At 37.4% G+C, this 25010-nt stretch overlaps 1 protein-coding gene across 1 annotated transcript in view; it reads right to left on the bottom strand.

Annotated features, from left to right (window-relative positions):
• The window catches only part of LOC126418816 (uncharacterized), a 202241-nt gene that overhangs the window by 165525 nt on the left and 11706 nt on the right, over positions 1–25010 (bottom strand). The window contains exon 3 of the mRNA XM_050085759.1: positions 14443–14556. Within this exon, the coding sequence (XP_049941716.1) occupies positions 14443–14556 (114 nt within the window). The remainder of the gene's footprint in view (positions 1–14442; positions 14557–25010) is intronic.

The raw sequence follows: 25010 nt of genomic DNA, 5'->3' as shown, positions 1-25010 counted from the left end.
TGACCCGAGCCATTTCTTCAAATGCATGAAGAGGTGATAATCACTTGGCGCCAGGTCTGGGCTGTAAGGTGCATGGTTGATAACGTCCCACTTGAAGGACTCAAGAAGGGCCGTTGTTCTGCGAGCAGAGTGAGGACGGGCGTTATCGTGCAAAAAAACGATACCGGAAGTCAGCATACCACGGCGTTTGTTCTGTATAGCCCGTCGTAACTTTTTTATTGTTTCACAGTACACGTCTTGATTAATGGTCGTACCATGTTCCATGAATTCAACCAACAACACCCCTTTGGCATCCCAAAACACCGTTGCCATCAGTTTTCTGGCAGAAAAATCTTGCGAGGCTTTTCTTGGTTTGGGAGGCGAATTTGAATGTGCCCACATCTTTGATTGTTCTTTTGTCTCAGGGTTCACGTACTTAATCCAGGTTTCGTCACCGGTCACGATTCTGTTTAACAAAGGTTCTCCTTCGTCCTCATAACGTGACAGAAAGTCTAATGCAGAGGCCATTCTTTGAGTTTTGTGGTGGTCGGTAAGAATTTTGGGCACCCATCGTGCACAGAACTTACGGTAACCCAATCTTGCTGTCACTATCTCGTACAAGAGAGTGTTAGAAATCTGTGGAAAACCAGTAGACAACTCCGACATTGAGAAACGTCGATTTTCACGAACTTTTGCATCAACTGTCTGAATGAGTTCGTCAGTCACCAATGATGGTCTACCACTCCTCTCTTCATCATGAACGTTTTCTCGTCCACTTTTAAATAAACGTACCCATTCACGGACAACTCCTTCACTCATAACTTTTGGTCCGTACACGGCACAAAGCTCACGATGAATAGCTGCTGCAGAATATCCTTTGGCTGTAAAAAACCTTATGACAGCACGCACTTCACATTTGGCGGGGTTTTCTATTGCAGCACACATTTCAAACTGCCACAAAAACTAAACTAGCGCAGGTACGACGTTCACTCGACCACGGCTTGATGCCGACTGACCTGTTGAGTGCGTGAACGCACAGATGGCGTCACTACTCCCCCCACAACCCGCACTGTGACCAATCGGAGGTTACTTTCTGAACCGCCCTCGTATATATATCTCGGTGTCTTGTTGGTCTTTTGAGCTGGTGCAATAAAGACGTATGTAATTGCACTCTACCAGTATTCTTTTAATTAAAAGTTACAATATGCAGAAGACACAAGTTTTCATTCTCGTACCTAGCTACACCGTATTTTCTACTTCCCAATGTGACAAGGGCTTGCATTTTTAAATGGACCTTTTTGGAGATGAAGTCAACCTGAAGAGAGAATAGCCGCCGCAGCCATGTTGTTGTACATCGTTGGGGAGAAAAGGTAAATACCACGCCGCGCACCCAAACTAACAGGAATTAACATTTATTCAATGCCACAATGTTCTTAACATGTACGCATCTATACCTGTGCGCATTTATGGACAAGTTTTGCTGCGGCTAAATGATAATTACTTCAGATCTGGAGAATTCACATCATCTCTCCCCCCAACCACTATAATTATAAAGAATTGTGATAAGTAATTCTTTTTTACACACAGTGATTTACATTCAACTACAGTAAAACACACACACACACACACACACACACACACAAAATATAAACTTACATTTTTTTTTTTAATTCTATGTAGTAGAAGCAGTTGTCAATCAAGTATAGCAATTTTGGTTTCTGCTTGAAGTTAATCTGGTTGTTACTACATTTTTTACTAATAATATTGTTCAGTTTTTACTAAAATGATAAACACTGTAACCAATTTTGATGATCGTATCGTTAGACGATCATTTTTTTGAGAAAAATTGTACTTAAAAAGTCTTCACAAAGCCGCATCAGCTGTTTTCACCTTCTGCCGTCACACAGGTTATAGCTGAGGAGCAACATACACAACATCGTCAGCTCATGTCTCGTGTAGACGACTAATGGAAAGAAATTACTAGCCGAAAAAATATGTACTCGCATCTCAAAGAAGAGTGAAGAAAAAAGTATAAGTGACAAACAAACGGAGATTAAGAAGTGCTTTAGACAAGTTACAAGCTGTGCCATCTGCCAAACAGTGTGGTTTAAACCGATTAGGTGAGAAACAAACAATCAAGTCATCAGCCAAACGAAAATTACGAAATGATTTAAACTGAAGAGGTCAGATGTGGATGAAGCAAAACTTATACAAGCTCCAGAAGTTAACTCACCTACTGATTGCCACCAGAAAACAGAAGCCATACACAAGAAAGGTACTGAAAATTTTTAGGGTAAGTGCTGTATTAGAAATGCCATTGGATAAAGAATCAGAAACCATTTCCACTAAAGTTACTAAATACCCAGGGTTTGCTATACTACACCATAATGTTCAGTCACTCACAAATAAAATTTCCATGTTGGAAGCACTACTCTAGTATGCACTAAATGTAGATACAATTTGCATTACTGAACACTGGCTATGAAATGCCGAAGTAAAATTAACCTCAATCTCAGGATATAGATTAGCAAGTCATTTTAGCCGAGAGTTTTCCAAACAAGCTGGCTCTGCTATCTTTGTGAAAAAACAAATAAAGTTCTGTGATGTCAGTAAAAGTTATATTGACCCGATTGAAAAAGACTTTGAACTTTCCATTACTAAACTGACGGCACTTAATTTCATAGTTATTAACATATATAGAGAGTGCCAAGTGGAAACTTGCCAGTCTTCATGAATAAACTAGAGGTTCTGCTGAACAGGATCAATACACTAAATATGAAGATAGTGCTTTTGTGGGGATTTCAATATTGATTTTTACAAAGACAGCAGCACCAGAGATGCTTTGATAAATATGACCAACACATTCAATATGATTCCCACAATACACTGCCCAACAAAATTAACAGAATGCACAAATTCCATTATTGACCAAATATTCATATCTGACACAATTTCCAGTTTCACAAGCAGAGTACTGAGCATGGGTTATAGTGATCATGAGGCACAGCTGCTGTGTATAGAAATGCTAACAAGTAGTAGTAGTTCCAAAAAAGTAGTTCAAAAGAGAACCTTTCCTGAAGCTAACATTAAATCTTTCAATCTTTTACTGGCGAAGAAAAACTGGGAAAGCATCGCCACTCAGAACAATGTTGATAGCATGTACATGAGATTTCAGAGCATCTTTCTTCACTATTTTAATGTAGCATTTCCAAAAGTAGTAAAAACAGTAAAACCTAACAATAATAAGCAATGGGTAACTAAAGGCATAAAAATTTCCAGTGAGAGAAACAGATTTCTGCAGTACTGTTGTAAAAAGTATAGAGTAACCCAAGAAAGCCTACAAAAGAATCTATGGTAGAGCAGTCAAAGAGGCAAAAATTATGTGGAATGACAATTTGATAAGAAACTCATCTAACAAAATGAGATCCACGTGGAGAGTTATAAAGAAAGAAACTTGTAGTTCAGCTCCAAAGAAAAAGAATGTATCATTAACACTAGAAGACTCAAAAGTCACAGACCCAAATTTGATAGTGGAAAAATTCAGTGAATACTTCACTTCACTAGCTGAAGACCTCATTCAAGTACACTGTCAAGGACAAGTCCAAAGTTTCTCCAGCAAGTCAGTGATCTTGACTGCTTCTATGTATGTTTATGAAACAAACCCCAATGAAATTATAAGTAAAATTAAATCATTAAGCAATAAAATGTCAAGTGGTCTTGATGAAGTACCTGATTTCATATTAAAAACATGTGCTCACCACATAGAAAACCCCTTGGCAAAAATTTTCAACCTCTCTTTAAAAACTGGTGTATTTCCAGATGTTTTTAAAATAGCAAAAGTTACACCAATGCTAAAAAAAGGTTCTTCGGAAAAAAATATCAAACTACCGACCCGTGTCACAGTTAAGTTTCTACTTTAAAATTCTAGAAAAACTCTTCTATGACAGGCTTCTAAGTTTCATAAATAAATATGCACCACTTACAGTACAACAACACGGTTTTAGAAAGTCTAAATCTACACAGACACCAATTTTCGAATTCTTAGACTGCATTTTAATCCCTTGATCAACATAAATTAGCTGCAGGTATTTTTCTACATCTATCAAAAGCCTTTGATATCCTGGACCATAACATTCTGCTCGAAAAATTAGAAAGACAAGGAGTAAGAGGTGTAGCACATAGCTGGTTGTTTTCATACCTAAAAAACTGCAGGCAGAAAGTATCACTTCAGCATGAATTCGACAAAATTAATAAAATAAGAATCAACTCCTTTCTTTCTAGCGAATTAACAATAAAACTTGGTGTACTGCAGGGCTCAATCTTAGGTCCATTACTCTGCTTGATTTATGTGGATGGCTTAGTTGAATATACGAGTCCCACAAAAACCATCCTGTTTGCCGATGACACCAGCATATTGCTCACTGGATCCAATCCAGAAACTTTGCAGTCCACAGCAGAAAGTTCTATGGAAAGACTTTCTGAGTGGTTAACAAAAAAAAAAAAAAAAAAAAAAAAAAAACAACTCATTATAAATACTGAAAAAACTGTGTGTGTCGATTTTCATTTAATTCCTCCAACTAATCAAATGTCTATTCAAGCACAATTAAAAAATGATCCCCTAGAAAATGTAAGTGTCACAAAATTTTTGGGTCTATTGGTTCAGCAGGACTTAAAGTGGGGCACACATATAAATAACTTGTCTAGAAAACTATAATCTGTGTGCTATGGCCTAAGAATTTTAAAGGCTACAACAAGCAAAACAACAGTACTGCAGGCATACTATGCACAGTTCCACTCACTAGTCCAATATGGGATCGTTTTCTGGGGATACTCAATTCATAGTGTAAAGGTTTTTAGAATGCAACAAGGGCTCTAAGAATAATTTGTGGCCTTAAAAAGATGGACTCCTGTAAATCCCATTTTACTGAGCTTAGTGTTCTAAATGTTCCAAGTTTATTCATTTATGAAACTGTCTTGTTCACTAGGGACTACCTCCTGAAAACAAGCAAACTGCTACAGAACAAAAATGTACACAACTATGGTACCAGAGGGCAATCAAATATACATCAAAAATATCACAGAACAACCACCTATTAGAGGAGCATAATTAACATTGGTGTAATACTACATAATAAGATAACAGAGGAAATAAAAAATGCTACTCATCCAATATTTAAAGCTAAACTAAAGGCATTTCTAATAAAGCACTGTTTCTATTCTGCCAGAGAATTTCTGAATACGTAACAAAATTAATTGTAATAGGTACCTATTTTTAATTTGCCTACTATTTTGCTTATACTATGTATTATTGTAACTTATATTTGACCTGTCCAATATCAATTGTACAATTTGTGCTGTATGATAAAACTGGACCAATAAAAAATCAAATCAAATCAAATCAGATTTTAAAATTTGTTGTTCCCCTCACAGATTTGAACACATCATCAGTTTTACTCGCTATCTGAGGCAATGTAGGAAGGGTCTCACCCAGATGTAGTTGAATGTAGGTTGAAGCAGAATATTAGCTTAAAGGAAAAAACAGGTTGGGATTAAATTAGAATAGGAAAAGAAGAATCCTGCTTCTAGGTAGCAGTCATGGGAGGGGTGTAGGCCAGCGGCTTCAGGACGAATTAGGCGCAGGGTAACAGGTCACAAGTTTTGTGAAACCATGTGCTAGCCTTAGCCAGGTGACAGAAAACTTAGGTCAGTTATGCAGGAACTCTGAGAAGGAACATCAGGTTATTATAATTGGAGGAGCAGGAGACAGCCTGGCTATGAATCCAAGATAAATCATTAGGAGTGACCTGGATAAAACAGGAGCAGAAAATGGGCACACAAATGTGGGGTTTGTGGAGCTCTTTCTATGTCATGATCGGCTCTGGATAAACACTGCTATAAGGCACGACTGGACAGGATGCCCCAGACACCGGCAAAATCTCATGTAAGTGTTGTTCCAGTTGATGCTATTGGTAAGTGGGAATACACCTGCACCTAAATATGAAGGGGAAAGACAAGGTCGCTTCTCTATTAGTAGATACTGTAAGGAGGGCCACAGTTACACATGGGACGATCCCTGTGGTTAATGGGACCAGGCAAACAGGTTCTTTAGATTAAAGCCAAAGTCCAGACAGACAACAATCAAGAAAAATAGTACAAATGAAGCCATATGTACAGCAAATAGAGATAAAGCTATGGGTACTATCAACTTACTTCACCAAAATATCAGGGAAACAAAAAATAAAGTAGATGACCTATTAGTGTGTTTAGATGATCTCAAAAATAAGAATGTGATTGATATACTTTGTCTGTCTGAACACCATGTAACTGTGGGGATGGAAAGTGTCAGTACAAATGGGTATAATTCAGCATCTTACACTTGCAGATCTAGCATGGATAAAGGAGGAATTGCCATTTACACAAAACAAGGGTACAAATACAAAACTGTAGAAGTAAGCAAATTTTGTGTTGATCAGCACTCTGAAGTTTGTGCATGTGAACTACAGCTAGCTAGTGAATGTTGATATTAGCAACAGTGCATAGGTCCCCATTAGGAGAATGGGAGCTATTCATAAAAAACGTTTGACTTCCTATTATGCTGTCCGTCATACAGATAGAAGAAGTTATTAATCTGTGGTGATTTCAATATAAACTTTCTAAGCAATTCTGATAGGAAAAGTGAACTAGAAGTGTTATTAATGACATGTAACTTAGAATCAATGATCAATTTCCCTACACATATAGCTCAAGACAGTACCACTCTAATAGATAATGTATTTGTAAAGCAAGAGGATGCAGAACTAACACATGCTTTCCCTGTGACAAATGGATTATCAGACCATGATGCACAATTGATTAATTTACAAAACCTAGCAGGGTGTACAGTTCAGAAACCATTAAGTAACAATGTAAGGTTGCTCAGCCCAATACCTATAGAGCACTTCAAAGAAAGTTTAAGAAATGTTAATTGGGGAGATGTACCTATACAATGAGCCAAATGCTAATGATAAATGCAACATATATCTTGATAGGTTTATATCCCCTTCTGAACATTGTTGCCCAAAAAAATTACTAAATGTAACACCATTTTTCAAAGAAACCTTGGATTGCTAAAAGTATTAAAATGTCTTCAGAAAGTAAAAGAAAACTGTATGAGATAGCAAGAATTAGTAAAGACCCAGGAGTAATTTTACACTATAAAGTTATTGTAACATACTGAAAGAAGTTGTCAGAAAATAAAGAGATACATATGTTAGAGATGAAATTAACAACTCGGGCAATAAAATCAAATCAATATGGTATGTTGTTAGAAGGGAGATAGGAAAAGTAACCGCGGGGGTATTTAGTATTACTATTAAGGGGAATGAGACTATTTTAACCAACAGTACACAAGCAGTTAATGTATTTAACAACTACACACGCAGCTAATGTATTTAACAACCATTTCTTAAGTGTAGATAAAAAACTTGGTGAGAACAGTTCAAGAGAAAAAAACAAGCAGCACGTGGAAGAGTCAGTTTGGAGAAATCTTAAATTAATTTTCACCTAACAACCTCTTATGAAATAAGGAAAATCATTAAATCTTTGAAAAATAAATGTTCAGTTGGAGTAGATGACATCTCTAACAAGATATTAAAACAATGTGGAAAATTTACAACTGATGTTCTGAGTCACATATGTAATGCATCACTAACTCAAGGTATTTTCCCAGACAGTTTAAAATATGTCATTGTCATAGCCTCTCTAGGAAAAATGGGACACCACATATGTCAATAATTACCGGTCAGTATCCTTGCTTACAGCATTTTCAAAAATCACCAAGAATGTAATGTACTCAAGAGTGGTTAGCCATCTCAACAGTAATGGGATACTTAGTAAATCACAGTTCGGATTTCAAAAACGCTGTTCTACTGAGACAGCTATATACAATTTCACTGTCCATGTAATAGAGTCTTTAAATAGTAAAATATCGCCAATAGGAATTTTCTGTGACTTATCCTAAGCATCTGATTGTGTGAACCATGACATTATATTACAGAACTAGCAATTCTACGGTATAAATGGAACAGCATATGAATGGTTTAAGCCATATCTACAAAAGAGGAAACAAAAAAGTTTCTTTCTATGGTTTAGATGATTTAAGGAAGTTTGCCACTTCATGTAACTGGAGTGAAATTACGTTAGGTGTTCCACAGGGTTTGATCCCGGGTCTCCTTCTGTTCTTGATATAAATGAATGACCTTCCTAACTTCTGTGAAACAAGAAACTAACCCGACACTATTTGCTGATTCTGCAAGCATCATTATTTATACAGTAAAAGAAACTCCAATAGAAAATGATACACATAATGAATTTGCAAAAGTTGTTCATCGCTTTTCTGCGAATGGGCTTGCTCTGAACTTAAAAAAAACACAGTACATCCAATTTTCTGCCACAAGGAATACAGTTCCTTCAATAAAAATAACACATCAACAGAAGTCAGTAGACAGTAGCATACTAAGTTTGTAGGTAGACGTATAGATGAGATTCTTAATTGGAAAAATTCATATTTTGGATCTCCTAAAGCGACTAGGTTCAGGAACTTTGCAATCAGAATAATTGCCAATTCTGAGGATATAGAAATTAGTAGGCTAACATACTTAGCACAATTTCACTCTCTGATGTCATACGGAATTATATTTTGGGGTAACTCAACACTTAGGCAAATGTATTCACTGTTCAGAAGAAAGAGGTTAGAATAATTTGTGGGACTCATAGTCGCACATCTAGGAATCTGTTTAAAAGGTTAGGAATTCTTACAACAGCCTCATAGTACATTTACTCACTAATGAAATTTGTTCTCAATGACATGGACCATTTTAAAAACAACAGTGACATTCATGATTATGATACTAGAAGGAAGAAAGACTTACACTCTCCTCTTCTTTACCTATATTTGGCACAGGAAGGGGTAAAATATGCTGCTGTAAAACTTTTTGATAAATTACCAGATGAAATAAAATGTTTGACAGACCATACATGAATTCTTGAATAGGAATAAATAAATTTATAGGTATAATATATGAGTTTTGTGCCATTTAATGATATGGGGTACATGATACAAATTTTAAGCATAAAAAAATTGATTCATGTATGCATTTATTATGCACTTGACACATTCCACATCATAATGGTTACTGTGAGAATGATCAATGGAACACATAACCAACAAATGAAACTGATTGTTGCCCACAGCAACAAGGCCTTGCAATGCAGACTTTGACTGCCCACTCTCTACTGCCTTTCTTACGTAAATCTTGTCCCCTCCACACTTCTCTACTGCTCCACTTCTCTGTGTGATAACACCTTCCTACATGGGCTATAGTTTTTGCAAAAATACTTAACAGCTATTTAAGAAGCATAAAAAAATCGAAAAATTGTGTAATTTAAGACAGAAATATAGTGAATACACATCTTTTATGAGTTTTTATTGTTTTTAAAAATTTAAGTGAAGGTACTCTATTTTGCAGAAACATACAGACAGAATAAAAACATTCTTGTATTCAGATTTGGGTCTGTTCGCTACTTAATAAATTCATGAATTTCATTTACAGTTTGGCACTGGAATAGACATTCCGGACATTTCTTTTGAAATCTGCCATTAACGTTAAGGACTTCTGAATCACAGAAATTATTCAATACTCGAGATGAGAGTGAACTCAAGCACAGTTTTATAAAAAATGTCAATAATCCACTCACTCTGCTATGGTCTGCTATAGGAGGAGATCAGTACAAGGAATCAGCTTCAGTTATATATTTGGCAGGATCTAATATAGCTTAAGGCATGCATGGCAGTTAAAGTTGAAAAAGTAAATTTGTTTTCACATTGAAACAATAAGAGGAATTTATAACCCACTGCCTGCCATATTGCCATATAACAACAATGGAAATTTCTGGATGAACTGAAACATAAAATAAGGACTGTAGAGGACTGATGTATCACACATGTAAACACGCAACAGAAAACATTATTCACACTAGTTTTTGAGCTCGTTACCTTCCTCCAGCAAAAATGCACATATTCACACACACAACCACACAAACTCCCAAGCACACTCTCCCACAACTATAGAAAGGTTGACTAATGATTATTGAGAGCAGTTGCCTGCACAGCTGCAGGTGCTGAGGATGTAGAGAAGGACACACAAGGCAAGGAGGGATAGTGGGATTAATGTGGGGAAGATCTTTCGACAGATGACTCAGTGGCTGCACACCAAGACAAAAGTAGTGCAGAAGATAGAGGGGAAAGGAAAGGGGGGACAGGGGTGAGAGAGAGGGGTGAAGGGGGAAGATGGGGAGGGGTGAGAGAGGGGAGGATATAGGAGGGGGAGGGAGTGAGAGAAGAGGGATAGGGGCAAGAGAGGGAGGGGTTGGGAGGGGAAGGGGGAGTGGGGAGGGGAAGGGGAGTGAGGAGGGAAGTGGAGAGGGTGCGGGTAAGAGGAGGGGAGGGGAGGAAGAGTGGCAGATGGGGGGAGGTAGACTGGGAGGAGAGGGGGAGGGAGAGGTGGGAGTGAGAGAAGGGGAGGGGAAGAGAGGGGGAGGGGAGAGAAGAAGGGGAGGGAGGGAGGGGAGAGGGAAAAAGAGAGGGGGAGAGAGAGAGAGCCCACTTGACACGACACGAGGCAGGAGGAGGGAGCAGCAGGACATAATCTGGACAGGAAACGAATGCTGTAGACAGATGAGAGAAGGGAAAAGGTCAGGTGAGGCAGTGGTAGACAGTTAAATGGAGGTTTAGGCCAAGGGGACTGTACAAGTGCAGGATATGGTGGAGAGACAATTCCCACCTGTGTAGTTATAAGAAACTAGTGCTGCCAGGGAGTATCCAAATGGCTCCCTTAGTGAAATAGTTGTGGGAGTCACCTGTGTTGTGGTGCACAAAATGTTCGCCAACTGGTTGGTCATATTTGCAGTTTGCCATAGTTTGGAGGTAACTATTCATGCGAGTAGATGGTTGATTACTTGTCATGCCCACATAGAACACTGGGTAGTAACTGCAGCATAGCTGACACAAAACATGGTTGCTTTTAAATGTGGCCCTGCCTTTTATTGGCTAGGAAATGCCAGTGAGTGGACTGTGATAGGAGATGGTTAGGTGTGTGGGACATATTTTGCACTGGAGTTAACCACAAGGGAATGACCCATGGGGTGCATTCGCAGTAGGTTTGGAATAGGGACGGATACGGATATTCTGTAAACTGCGTGGGCAGTAGAACACTGCACGATGTGAACAGGATACTGTCTGTCAATAAGGTTTTATCGAGCTAGTCCACAGACAGATCTGCTGTGTCATCTCCTGAAACACCAGTAAACCTGTTAACCAGCCACCGACCAGCACTCCTCTGATCTGCTAGTATCACCTTGGCCTTGAAAAGATCAACAAAAAGCTCAACCACACCCTTCACCAGATTTTCAACTACCTCTCATTACACCCTGAGATGAGGGACATTGTACCTTAAATCATACCCACATCAACCAAAGTAGTGGTTTGCCAAGCACCAGACCAACAGAATATCCTTGCCATACAGCTCCCAATCCTGCACCCCATGGGTCATTTCCTTCTGGTCAACACAGGAGCAAGACACTTCCATACACCAACCCACCATCCACCACCTCGTACTGCAGTCAAGTCATATGCATTGTAATGTTCTGATATAGGCTAGATGAAGTGTATGAGAACTTTAGGGGAGTTTCAGGTGAGACATAGTTTTCGAGCAGTCAGGAGCAAATGCCGAAAGACAAACATCCAGTGATAGCAGGTAGCTGCTTGGGTCAGCACCAAACACTGTCACAGGGAGCACCTAGAAGTGGCGTGGATTTTGGGACTCTTGGAGGATACTTGTAGGAGACTCAAACAATCGAAAAGTCAGGATGGAATGATGACAATATTATGAAAAGGATAATTGCTACTCACCATATAGCAATGATGCTGGGTCAAAGATGTGGACAACAAAACAACTTTGCGACAGTCTTTTTGTTGTGCCTATCTGACTCGGCATCTCCACTATATGGTGAGTAGCAACTATCCTTTCACAATATTATAGGAGACTCAAGGAATTCTAGAGTTTCATAACAATCAATTACTTGATTCCAACTTAACTACTACACTGAAGACCATTTATAAACATAGATGAGAGAGAACAGAAGAAGACTCACCCAGTGCTTCATTAAGTACAAACATTTGAGAGCAACATTAAAAGTGAGAAAACAGACTTAAATTGGACATTACCCAAGGTTGGTGTTGAGTGACACGTAATCCCAACACTCTGACTGAGAAATACTTGGAATACGAAAACCTGAGGCTTTAGAAAGTATTCTGACAGCACAATGTTTCTGCAGCCACCCCACTAACACTACTGGAATGTCACAGTCATTTGCCAGTCTAACATGGGGCTTTTCTCCTTCATGGTGCCTCCAACCAACTCCATTTTGCATCCTTCCCCTTCTTCTTCTCTGCTGGATGACTGCTTCTAGCATTCAGACTAACAAGCTGTACATTTGGTAGCAACAGCATCCAGCTGAAAGCTAAACATCACTGCCCTTCTTAGTACGGTAAGGAACAACAGTGTTTTACATCGCCATGCTTCACCCTGCAGACGCAGGCTTCTATCTCATGAGCAGAGGCCTCTACTTCAGCAGTTTTCTTCATTTTCCCTCTCAATCTAACTTCTGAGAAACTACTGATGCGGCTGTTCTTAGGTATAATGGTCATTCTTGCTGCATGTGCTAAGAAACTGTTTATGATTATCGCCTACTTACAACAACATGTAGATGGTTGTGGAGATACTAATTAGTTCTCTTTATCATGGCTTATACCCTGGGACAGCTGTCCAAGCATTTGCAGTTCGTAAGTTTCTTCCATTACTATTTCCCTAGAGTAACCTAAAAGCTACGATTTACGCTTGTACCTACAGTGTGTCTCTGGTTTCTTGCCTCGGAGCACTCTTGCTGACTCCCAACAGTCTCAAGCTTAACAGTGAATGATTCAATAAGTTGTTAATATATGACAGCATTTCCTTTCCAATGGCCAATGGCCTTGCCACACTGATAATACTGGTTCCCATCAGATGACTGAAGTTAAGTGCTGTCAGGCTTGGCTAGCACTTGGGATGTTGGTAAGCGGGATGCACTCAGCCGTTGAGACAACCACGTAAGGAGCTACTTCATTGAGAAGTAGTAGTTACGGTCACGAAAACTAACAATGGCCAGAACAGCAGTGGGCTGACCACATGCCCCTCCACAACCACATCCCGTGACACCTATAACCTGCTGTGGCAATCACTCGATACCATTTGGGCCCCCCAGGGCCCGTCCAGACAGAGAATTTCCTACCCAATAAAAGGCAAGGTCATGTGCAAAATCCGAAAAGTTATACATCAGCTATGCTGCAATTACTCTGCAGCATGCTATGTGGGCATGACAAGTAACCAATTGTCTACTTGCATGAGTGGCCATCGTCAAACTGTGGCAGTCTGCAAACTTGATCATCCAGTTCCCAAACATGCTGTGTACCACAGCACAAATGACTTCAACAGCTGCTTCAGTAACTGAGCAAATGGATTCCCCTACCAGAATAGTTTCTCCGAACTACATAGGTGGGACTTCCCTCTCCAACACATCCTGCACTCACGCAATTCCTGTGATCTAAACCTCCGTTAATCAGTTCCTCATTACCTTTTCCCTTCTCTCTTCTGTCCTCACCACTCCTTTTCCCTCCAGATCATGTACTGTCTTCTCCCAGCACTCTCCCCCCACCCCCAGAGGTGGCATGCATTCTCTCTCTCCCCCCCCCCCCCCCTCCTTTCTACCCTTTTCCACCCTTCCTCCTTCCTTCCTGTCTCCCTCTTCATCTCTACCTTCCTCTCCCTCCCTCCCATCCCTTTCAACCCCACTTCCTTTCTCTATCTCTTACAAACTCTACCCTCTGAATTTCTTTTGTCTTGTTGTGCAGACACTGAGTCATCTGTCGAAAGACCTCCTTCACACTATCCTACTAACCCCTCAGTTCTAGTGCATTCTTCTCTCCTCCCTTCCCACCACCATCTGCACAGGCAACTGCTCTCAATAAGCGATAATCAACAGCCAGTCTCACTGCAGGAATGTAGTTGGGTGTCTGTGTGCCTAAATATGTGTACTTTTTCTAGAGAAAGTGTAAGAGCTCGAAAGCTAATATGAATACTGTTTTCTACTGCATGTTTCTATATGCCACACCTCACTCCACTGGTTTCTCTTATATTATACTGTTGTTTAGATCTAGCAAGTACATATTAAAAAGGGTTTGAGCCTATTCCTCGAGCCAATATGACATTTAAAGTTACATGCAGCAGTTTAAATAATAAAATGTGTATTAAATAAAACACTCATACTCAAATGTTTACAAGAAAGTAATCAGTTTATTTTAACTTCGAGTCTCTACTTTACATAACTTACCCCACCATCTATTATGTATAATCCTTTGTCTTTCTTCACAATATTGCAGTGAGACCTTGACACATACATTGATAGGCAATTGATTTCATTATATCGTGCCCTTCCAACTCTGTACTGTAAACAGAATTTCAAACTGTTATCATATCTGTGTTACATGATATGGAGTATGTGAACTTACACTACATCTTACTTGTTGAACATGTTATACTTGTTGGATAATAGATGAGAAGCAAATATGCCTAAAATGATTGGAGTTATAAATAAAGATGTTTTTGGTTAAAATGAAAGCATGTACTGGAGATGTTATGGTAATAAAACAGTGAGACCACATGACCTAGAGAGAGACGTAAACAAATAAGACTTGTTTCTTCTCTGTAACATCTGAGATTTATAACGAGGTGCACATTTATAAGGAACTATTATAACATCTATTATTTTTGCTTATATAAGGTTCCAACTGTTTGAAGAATAAATTATGACTTCTCAATTAGATATTTTAGCTGTTGTTCTTGTTGTTGTTGTTATCTTCATTCTGAAATATGTCACAATTTTGTACAATAATAGAGAAGCAGATGTGCCTAAACAGAATGGAGCTTTAAATGAGGATACATTTGCTGAAAATAAAACCATATTTACAGAACTTGCTAATAGTGATAAAAGGGCAGGATCATGTGACACACAGAGCTATGTAAACAAATACGAACTGTTTCTTCTCTGTAACATTGGGGATTTATATTGTTACAGCTATTATTTTTGCTCATGTATAAGGCTCCCAACTGTTTCAAGAAAATTCCAATTTGACAATTAGGAGCAGCTGCAAAAGTTACAAAGTGTAACATAAAACAAACAAGGTATCTGGCCTTGTAAGTAAGATATGGACATAATGTTGAAGGAAACCACGAGTTTACACAGCACACAACATTGTCTTCACTGATAATGATAAAATATTTTGATAAGCTAGATGTTAAAATAATTAAAATAAACAAATACGCCAGGATGTAAAGATCACAATAAAAAGAAAAAGCTTAGCATTGCGTGAAACTCTCTCTCTCTGTCTTGTAAATTCTTGATTGCCTTCATCATGGTGTCCATATTCTACCTACTAGGTCCAATGGCCTATTTGTTTTTTCTTATACTTCATAACTTTTGTTGCTGCTGATTGTGAAGTTAGGATTATTTTTTGAAACAATTGGAGCCTTAAGTGAGCAAAAATAATGAGTGCAATAATGGTTCCCTATAAACATCCCCCATGTTATAAGTCCCCGATGTCAATGAGAAGAAACAGTTCTTATTTCTTTACAAATCTCTCGGAGTCACAAGGTCTCACTCTTTTATCCCTACAGCATGTCCTGCAAACACATTCTCATTTTTAGCAAAAACACCCTAATTTAGAATTCCAACCTGTATACATTTGTATGTGTGGCAATGAACATCAGACAAAACAGAGATGAGCTAAGCACACTGAAAAACATTAAAGCATCAGCTTTGAAAGACTGAGAAATCAATCAGGCAAAATACAATTTTAAAAAGAGATCCACAGCAGCTGCATCAACCATAAAAAAAAGAAAAATATAAAGAAAGAAAGAAAGAAAAATAAAGAAAGAAAGAAAGAAAGAAAGAAAAATAAATAAAGAAAGAAAAGATGTGATCTCCGTTTATCACTATTCCCTTGTCTGTTGTCTGAAAACAGAATGCACCCAGTAAAATGTAATGCACTAACTGTAGAGGGAGAACAAGGCTTGTATACAGTAAGCAGATTAAAGTGGATATAGGTTGCAGTGGTAATGCAAAGATGAAGAGGCTTGCACAAGGTGGTCCATGTGGAGAGCTACATCAAGCCAGTCTGAAGATACCATCATCTTCATCAAATCATCATCATTGTCAACAACAATTAAAACATAAAGAGACAGACCAAGGCTACTGTATTTTCTCTGTCTGAGTGTGCAGATGATATTACATCATGGCAGCAGTATATCTACATGCACACCATAAGCTGGGTGTTCCCAAGTTAGATGACAACCAGCATCCATGTGAAAGTGGAAGTGTCTTTTTCATGACAAGTTATGCAGATTATCATCATCTTGCCTTTCGCTGCTGTGGGTGTGTATACATGCCCTGCTACATTGCTGCTCAGGTGAATAAAGAGCTAGTTGTGTTTCACAGGAATGATGTTTTCTGAACTGTGTGTGAATAGGCATAGTGTTGTGGAAAACGGTGGACAGCATACTGCACATGTTTTGCGCCAGTCACATGGAAATTAATAATACGATTTGATTTTTATTGATGCTTTTTACGTGCTTTTTTGCTTCTGGACAATTAAAAACCGATGTGATTGATCCTTTTTATGCGGTTTTTGGCTTCAGGACAGTTAAAAAAACGATGTGACTGATACTTTTTATGTGGTTTTATGCCTCAGAACAATTAAAAACCAATGTGAGTGATGCTTTTTATGCGGTTTTGACCTCAGGACATTAAAAATCGATTTTTCCCATCTTATGTGATATGACCTTGCCATGGTGGATGGGCTTACTTAACTAACAGTATCAAAACTGTACACCCATGCACACTGAGTAGTACAGTTTGTTTAAAGTCAAACATACACCTTAGGTATCGTTGTATGATTCATCCTTCATTTTTAGTCGATCACTATTAAATCATGATGCTTACAGCGCCCTCTTTTGCTACATTTTGTAACTATTTGTTTTTCTTCTGCCATACGTTTTCCCCCTTCTCCGATAATATTCCATATCAATTTGAAGTTATTCTGACCAGTGGTGTTATTTCTATAGTGGTTTGAAAGTTGAACTTTAATTATAATGTTTCTGTATTTTTAATTATTTCTAGTTCATATTCCACATCATGGTCTCTATCCCATCTCCTTGGATTATCATTAACATAAAATTAGGTAGAAGCAGAAAGTGTGAAAAAGCTATCTATGATGTTAATGTTACTTAACACAAATTTAATCTTTCATTTTGTTGTCACAATGCTACAAAGGCCAGTTCCCCTGCCCTTGGTAATCAGAAGTCCATACCTGGCTCTAAAGCTGGGTTTCTACTGGCATGAATTTCTTACAAGTAGATCCCCTGCTACCACTCCCATAATTCAACATACGTGTGGAAACATGCAATTTGCATGTTGTTATACCAACTTACACCTAACTTTTGAAAGTTAAGTGGCGTTCTACCTCCTCCACCATCATCCACAAGTTTCAGCAACTATGATTAGTGGATCTGCTCTCATTCTACTCTGATTCATTCAACAGCACAGATCTAGAATCGTTTGTTTATTTACGTGAAAAGTTAGCGTCATACCAAAATAATGTGCTTGCTCTTCAACTAAGTAAATGAATACCTTCTAAAGTGACAAAATATTCTTAAACTATGTGACAGGGACATCTTTTTAACATTCAACAACTCTTTATAATCATTTATTTGTATCAGAGTAACATATCATCTTTCAAAGCGACGAAATGATTAAACAGTATCGTTACTGGCAGAATGGACTTGTCGAAGTTCATATTACAGCAGAACACTCAATACTGTAAAGGTATTTTTTATTTCAGTATAGTGATAATAAGGTCTTGCTTTAGTCATTGAGTGTAAGTATTATGGTGAAATAGAAGTTTATTTTTAACTTTAGAGAATTAAAACTACTCTTGTCCATCATTAAAATCCTATGCAAATATGACAGTGTTCATATTGGCGCTGTTACTGAGTGATTACTTTTCTCCACAGCTTTATAAATTCTGATTACAAAATAAGTGCTGCACCAGTGAAACAAACATATACAAATATTGCAGTGACATCAGTTTGCCAGATGTTTCAGTGTTACTTCTAATTTAATGTGAGGTGGCATGACAGCTTGCATACGTGTACTAGATCTTGCTACAGAGCCACAAATATAGCTCAAAAAAGATTTCAAAATTGATGTTACTCATTCAAAAATGATTTTAAAATGAATGCTGTCTCAAGCAGATAACTTCCTCATTAGCATACTGGATGTTCCCAAGTGATTGCTACAAGATGTTCACTTCCATACCCAACTTTAATAAAAAAATATGACCTTTTAAGTCGAAAAAACTTTTTGAGTATCCCATTCATCAAAAAACAAAGTTCATTGTATATTTTATTTTTAGTTTCAGAAATGTTGATGTGCGAAATCAGATGATTGTTTTTATACACACTGTTTATAATTCACTAGGTCTCAGTGTGGTTTCAGGCCCCAATGGTTCATATTCAAAGATGTGAAAATGTTATTTCTTTCGTGCAAGCTTCTTTTGAATCAAAAACATCTACTGAAGGCACTCTAGCTGATCTGAGTAATGTATTTGATTTAGTAAACTGGAGATACCAAGGCATTATGGCATCCACGACTTGGAACCTTTGCCTAAGGATCAATTCTTCAGTCACTGTCATTTGCAATGTTTGTTAATGATCTTCAGAGTAATTTGTCATGTATATCTGTACATGATGCAGATGACACAATGACTGCAAATTCTGGAAAAGATGTGAACAAACTGAAACTACAAAACGGTGAGTCCTTCAAGTTATCAAATACTTGGTTTAATGCCAATGAATATCTGGAAAACTACTTGGCATGTAGATTGTATTTTATTGGTCCTGTTGTCTACATAGCAGCTTATGCATAAGACATTGGACAAGTCAAGTTATAAATATACAGGCTGAAAGTAATTTCAAGGCATACATATTTAAGCTTACAATAATACACTTTACACACAAGTATTTATATAACACATTTCATAAATTTAAATATTCTTCAATGGAATAAAAGCAGTGATGCTGTAAATATGACTTTAGAGATTTTCCAAATGTATTGACCTCAGTGATAGCTTTTATGTTTTCAGGAAGTTTGTTATAAAGCTTAACTCCCATGTGAAAAGTACCTTTTTGGCACAGTGCTGTGCTGATTTGAGTCATATGTAAGTTCCTGTTTTGTCTGGTAAAGTGCTCATGTATATCACAGTTTTTTTGTAGCCTCTGGTCCTTGCCTATTACATTTAATTTAAAGAACAAAAGGGTTTCCATAATGTATACACACGGTAATGAGGGAATACCAGATTTCTTAAACAGGGGTTTACAAGAGTCTCTAGGCTTGCACCCAAACAAGATTCTAATGGCCCTTTTTTGTAGTTTAAAAGTGCTATTAGCTATTTTAGAGTTTCCCCAGAAGGTGACCTCATATCTAAGACGAGAATGAAAATACGCATGATATGCATTCAATACTGTTTTCTCACTACAGCATGATTTTAATGAACAAAGAAGATAACATGTTTTGCTCAGTTCAGCATTGAGACATTCAATATGCTTATTCCATCTGATGTTACTCTGCAGCCAAAGTCCTAAGAATTTGGTTTCAGTACTGTTACCAACTGGTTCGTCATTGATAGAGACTGATGGGATAAACATGTCCTTGTTAGGAACATTGTGGAATTTTAGAGCAACGGTTTTCTTACTGTTTATTACAAGCTGATTACTCTCTGCCCAGCTGCTAAGTTGTTTCGTGACCGTGTTTACTGTCTGCTGTAACTGTTCATCGTCGTCTCCTTTTAGTAGAATCGTGGTGTCATCTGCAAATATGATTGATTTGTGTGCATCAATATTTAAGCTTAGATCATTTATGTACAGAAGAAACAGAAGGGGTCCCAATACGGATCCTTGGGGTACACCACATTTTATTTGTTTATAGTCAGATAAGTGATTAGATACAGTTTTTAGTTCAATATTTGTGTGCTTGACGCACACTGCCTGCATACGATTTGTCAGGAAGGAACTGATCCACTTGTTGGACAGACCTCGAATACCATATCTTTCTAGCTTTGATAGCAGAATTTTATGGTCCACCATGTCAAAAGCTTTTGACAAGTCAATAAAGATTCCTATTGTTTCCTGTTTTTTGTCCATCAGGTTTAGGATGGAATTGATGCACTCATAGACAGCAGTTGTCGTTGACCTCTTATTTCTGAATCCATGTTGTTCATTACATAGGATGCTGTTTTTATTTATAAATTTCATAAGTTTCTCATACATAACTTTTTCCAGCACTTTAGAGATGCAGGAGGAAATTGTGATGGGTCTGTAGTTATTTACATTGTCTTTATCCCCTTTTTTATATACAGGAATAACTTTTGATGTTTTTAACACATCAGGGAAAGTGCCTGCCTGAAGTGAGCAGTCGCATAAATGTGTGAGTACTTCAATTAGGTTTGATGCGCTCTTCTTTAACATTGTTGCAGGTATACCATCAATACCTGCCGATTTGGAATTTTTTAGTCCTTTTATTGCTTTAGCTACTTCATCTTGTGAAACAGAACTGATGTACATTGATCCTCTACATGTACTTATTTTATATTCATTTGCCTGGATGCTGTTAAAGTTTGATTGTAACATTTTTTCAGCAACACCTGTGAAAAAGTTGTTAAATGTGTTAGCTACTTCTAAGGGGTTTGTTACTTTTTTATTTTTATGTGATAGTGTTATATTTTTCCAAGGTTGTCTGTATTCTCCACATTCTTTTTTTTATAACACTCCACATAGCCTTTGATTTATTAGCTGAATTATAAATGATTTCATCATTATGCATTATTTTTGCTGCTTTTATTACTTTTCTTAATATTGTGGAGTATTTTTTATAGTATGCGCGTACTACAGGTGAGGAATTTTTCGAGTTACATATTTCATGAAGTAGTCTTTTGTTCTGGCATGAAACCCTTATTCCCTTTGTGATCCAGCTGTTTGTTCTAGAGTTTCCCCGTATGGTTAATGTTTTCAGTGGGAATGCAAGTTCAAAGAAATGGGTTAATGTATCAATGAAAGTGTCGAATTTTTCATTTATATCGTTCATTTTGTACACTCCTAGCCATTTTTCTTTCTGTAATAAGTTGTTGAAGTAGTTCACATTATGCTGATTATAGCTTCGATATGCTGTTCTAAAAGACATGTTGTTAATAATACTGCCTTGTACTTTTATGCTTAATATTTGAGCAAGATGATCACTAAAACCTGCATTGAAAATTTTTAGTGAGGTGTTGTGTAAACTCTTCTTTACTAGAAACTGATCAAGAGCTGTTTGACAAGTTTCTGATACTCGGGTAGCTGCTTTTACTTTAGCCTTTAAATTGTAGGACGTTGCAAGGTTCAAGATGGTCTCCCTATTTCCACTATTCGTGAGGAAGTCAATATTGAAGTCACCACAGATTATCAATTCACATTCCATTTTATTTACTTTATTTAGCAATGACTCCATTTTGTTTAAGAAAAGTTCAAAATTCCCGGACGGTGATCGGTAAACTGTAGCAATAACCAGGTTGAACTGAGTAATTTTTATAGCTGCAATTTCATAATCCTTTTCGACATTTGCCCTAGTTAAGTCAGGTAGTGTAATAAAATCTACATTATCCTTTGTGTAAATTGCTACCCCACCCTGTTTGCTGTTTTTCCTGCAATAGTAAGCAGCCAAGACAAATTTGTTTATTTTCGTATTCTGGATTAATTCTGGGTTAAGCCAGTGCTCTGAAATGCATAACACTGAGATATCATTAAGTTCATGTGTTAATAGAACATTAATTTCATCGATCTTATTACGCAGGGATTGCACATTATGGTGATAAATTTTTAGTTCGGGCGTATTCACGATTTGGTAATTGGCAATCATATTTACAGCATCACATACCTCTAGTTTAAATTAGGAACGTCAGCAGCGTTGTATTTTCGTTCTTCTTTCTTGTTTATTTTGTTTTCCTCGCTGTTGGGAGGATGTTCAGGAAGCTGATAAATTGTTCTATCCCTTACAAGTCTTTCTTTGATTATTTCACTAACACGATCACAAACAAATCTTTTCCCATCATAGTTCAAATGCATTCCATGCTTCGTGTGCAGATTTCCATGTAGCTTGCTTATATCCAGTACATCGCACTTAGTGTATTGAGAACACAGTTTCCTTATTTTAATGTTTGTTTTCCGAATTTCTTTGTTTACGCAATGTATATGGATGCAGATTTTATCTGTTGCGTAAACTACATAAATGTCTTTCTGAAAAACTGTACCTTTGTTCATATTGTGCATTCTTTCACTTTTATATAAGATTTGGTTTTGTTGGGTGGGGTGATTCTCCTGGAGAAAAAAAAATGTAGCAGAAGTAGAGCATTAGCTGTTTCCATAACTGAAACATCTTGTGGGCCTTATTCCAAACAGTAAATTGTATTAATAGTTACATGTCTCTTCATACACAGTTGTCCCTTGCTTTAAAAGAAAACCACCACCAGTATAGCCTAAGGCAGCTTGTGCACAAACATAATACTTATCAAATATTAAAAACAGATACATAAACAACTAGAGAAAACGCAGTGTAGTTACAAGTGTCTAGTTACAAGACGTTTTAGTATATTACCTTCATAGGTACCACAGGTCTCACTAAAGTGGCTGAAAGAGAAGGTCTATCTTAAACTAGAAGAATATGAGAATTGTGTAGAGGTTGATCTTAATTAATAATTAATTAACAAAGTTTACAGCTTCCATCACCTGAGGAGGTGCAGTGGGGAATTAGTCCACATTAAAGAAGAATTACATGATTGTCAGAACACTCAATAAAGAAGTAGATCAGAAATTGAAATAATGGCCGTAATCTAAACATACTGTCTCACAAAAGGGAAAACACTTCATCCTGACAACTCATTGAAGAGCCCAGACTACTTCTGTGCTGTAAATCTGAATAAGAAAAATAAACAGAAACCCAGGAAAAAATAACGATTATGAAGGGGGTTTCATCGAAAAATATTGTTGTTGTTGTTCTTAACTATGTGACCAATAGTTGAGATTACAGTAGCACACGAGCCATTACCAGCAATTCAATAAAGAAACTTTGGAATACCTGCTTGGTTGATGAGTAATTATTAAAGCCATCAACTCTGCTGTTGAAGAATGAGTGGGAAGATCGTCAATCACAATTTCTAAGGATTAAAACTGTTTCATTGGTTCCACAACTATGTCATAGAATTGAGAAGCAATGGAGTCCACCTGGCACAGTGATCCAGCTCGCCATCAGTGTCCGCTACACACCATGCTGCACAGCAACTGTGGTGAGCTGTACTTAATTCATACTACTTTTTTGTGACAGTAGTACCTACTGTGAAATAATTTAAAAGTGTCTACATCCAAAAACAGAGACGTTGAACGAAATATATATACACCAGCTTGACAGTTCATGGGGTCGCGGGTAAATATTCAAATGGTCATTTCTTTTGTTATGTAGTTATGAATAAGCACTTAAATTTTGTGTGCATGCTTTACACCTTCCTTTGATATTTACAAGAGCCTGGAAACTACTTTTGCAGTCTGGCAGAAAGTAGTGGAGAACATACTGAGCATAATTTCCAGTCTGCAAGTCCAGATTCCTCTTTATGCTCACTGAAAGAAAATATGCCTCTTTGCTGTTTACTCAGCAGGATCAGGAACTACGGCTATTAGTAAAACTTTTGAGTTTTAACTGATTGCTATATTCTGTAAAAGTTCACATGTACAAAATATAATAATATCCCTGATAATAATAATAATAATAATGGTAACGACACTGCTAGCCAACTAGAAAATGATTTAAATCCAAATAGAGGTGTTTTGCAGGATATGCTTCCTGCAACCACCCTAGAAGGAAAACAAAGACAGGAGATGAGATGGTCAGATGAAGTTAATCGACACCTCATGTTCTGTTATTACCAAGCAACAAACCTAGGAACCAACACAACTGGATACAGATCACAAGTATACACAACATTTATTACCGGATACCCAGAATTAAAATTTTTAACAGAACAACGACTAGCTGATCAGATCCGTGTAATAATAAAAAATAACAGGATACCCCAGTCAGAATTAGAAAACATCAAACAACAAGTACAACAAATACTGGAACAAAATAATGTGCAATCAGAAGAAGAAGAAAATACAGTAATGGACTCAAACATCCCAGAGCAAACAAACAAAGAACAACACGCACCAATTAAAAAATCAGAGGAAAACGAAATCTTAAGACAGCCACCAGAACAAGCACAAATAGAACACGAAGTGACACAGATGTTAGATATAGAAGAAAAATTTCAGCTAACATATATAGAATACAAAGACACAAATACAGACATTAGACCATTCTTGCATAGATCACCAAATAACCCACAAGTCGAAACAACAATAAAAACTATCAACACAATCATACACAACAAAATAAATGAAAACATAACTATGGAAGAGTTACAACTACTGGTTTATATAGGAGCACTCACTACACTAAATATACACACTAGGCAGAGATCAGAACCAACCAACACACAGAAGAAACCCACAAAACCAGCATGGCAACACAGGCTACAGATCAAAATAGAAAAACTGAGAAAAGACATCGGACAGCTAACACAATTTATAAGAAATGAAATCTCGGAAAAAAAAACGAAAAAGGTTAGGTAAAATCTCACAACAAGAAGCGACAGAGCAATTAGACGAAAAGAAGCAGAAATTACAAGCATTAGCCAAACGACTCAGAAGATACAAAAAAAGTGA

This window comes from Schistocerca serialis, chromosome 9, assembly GCF_023864345.2.
Source record: "Schistocerca serialis cubense isolate TAMUIC-IGC-003099 chromosome 9, iqSchSeri2.2, whole genome shotgun sequence".
Taxonomy (NCBI): Eukaryota; Metazoa; Arthropoda; class Insecta; order Orthoptera; family Acrididae; genus Schistocerca; species Schistocerca serialis.
Note: the sequence above shows the minus strand (reverse complement) of the source record. Positions and strands in the feature narration are given on the sequence as shown.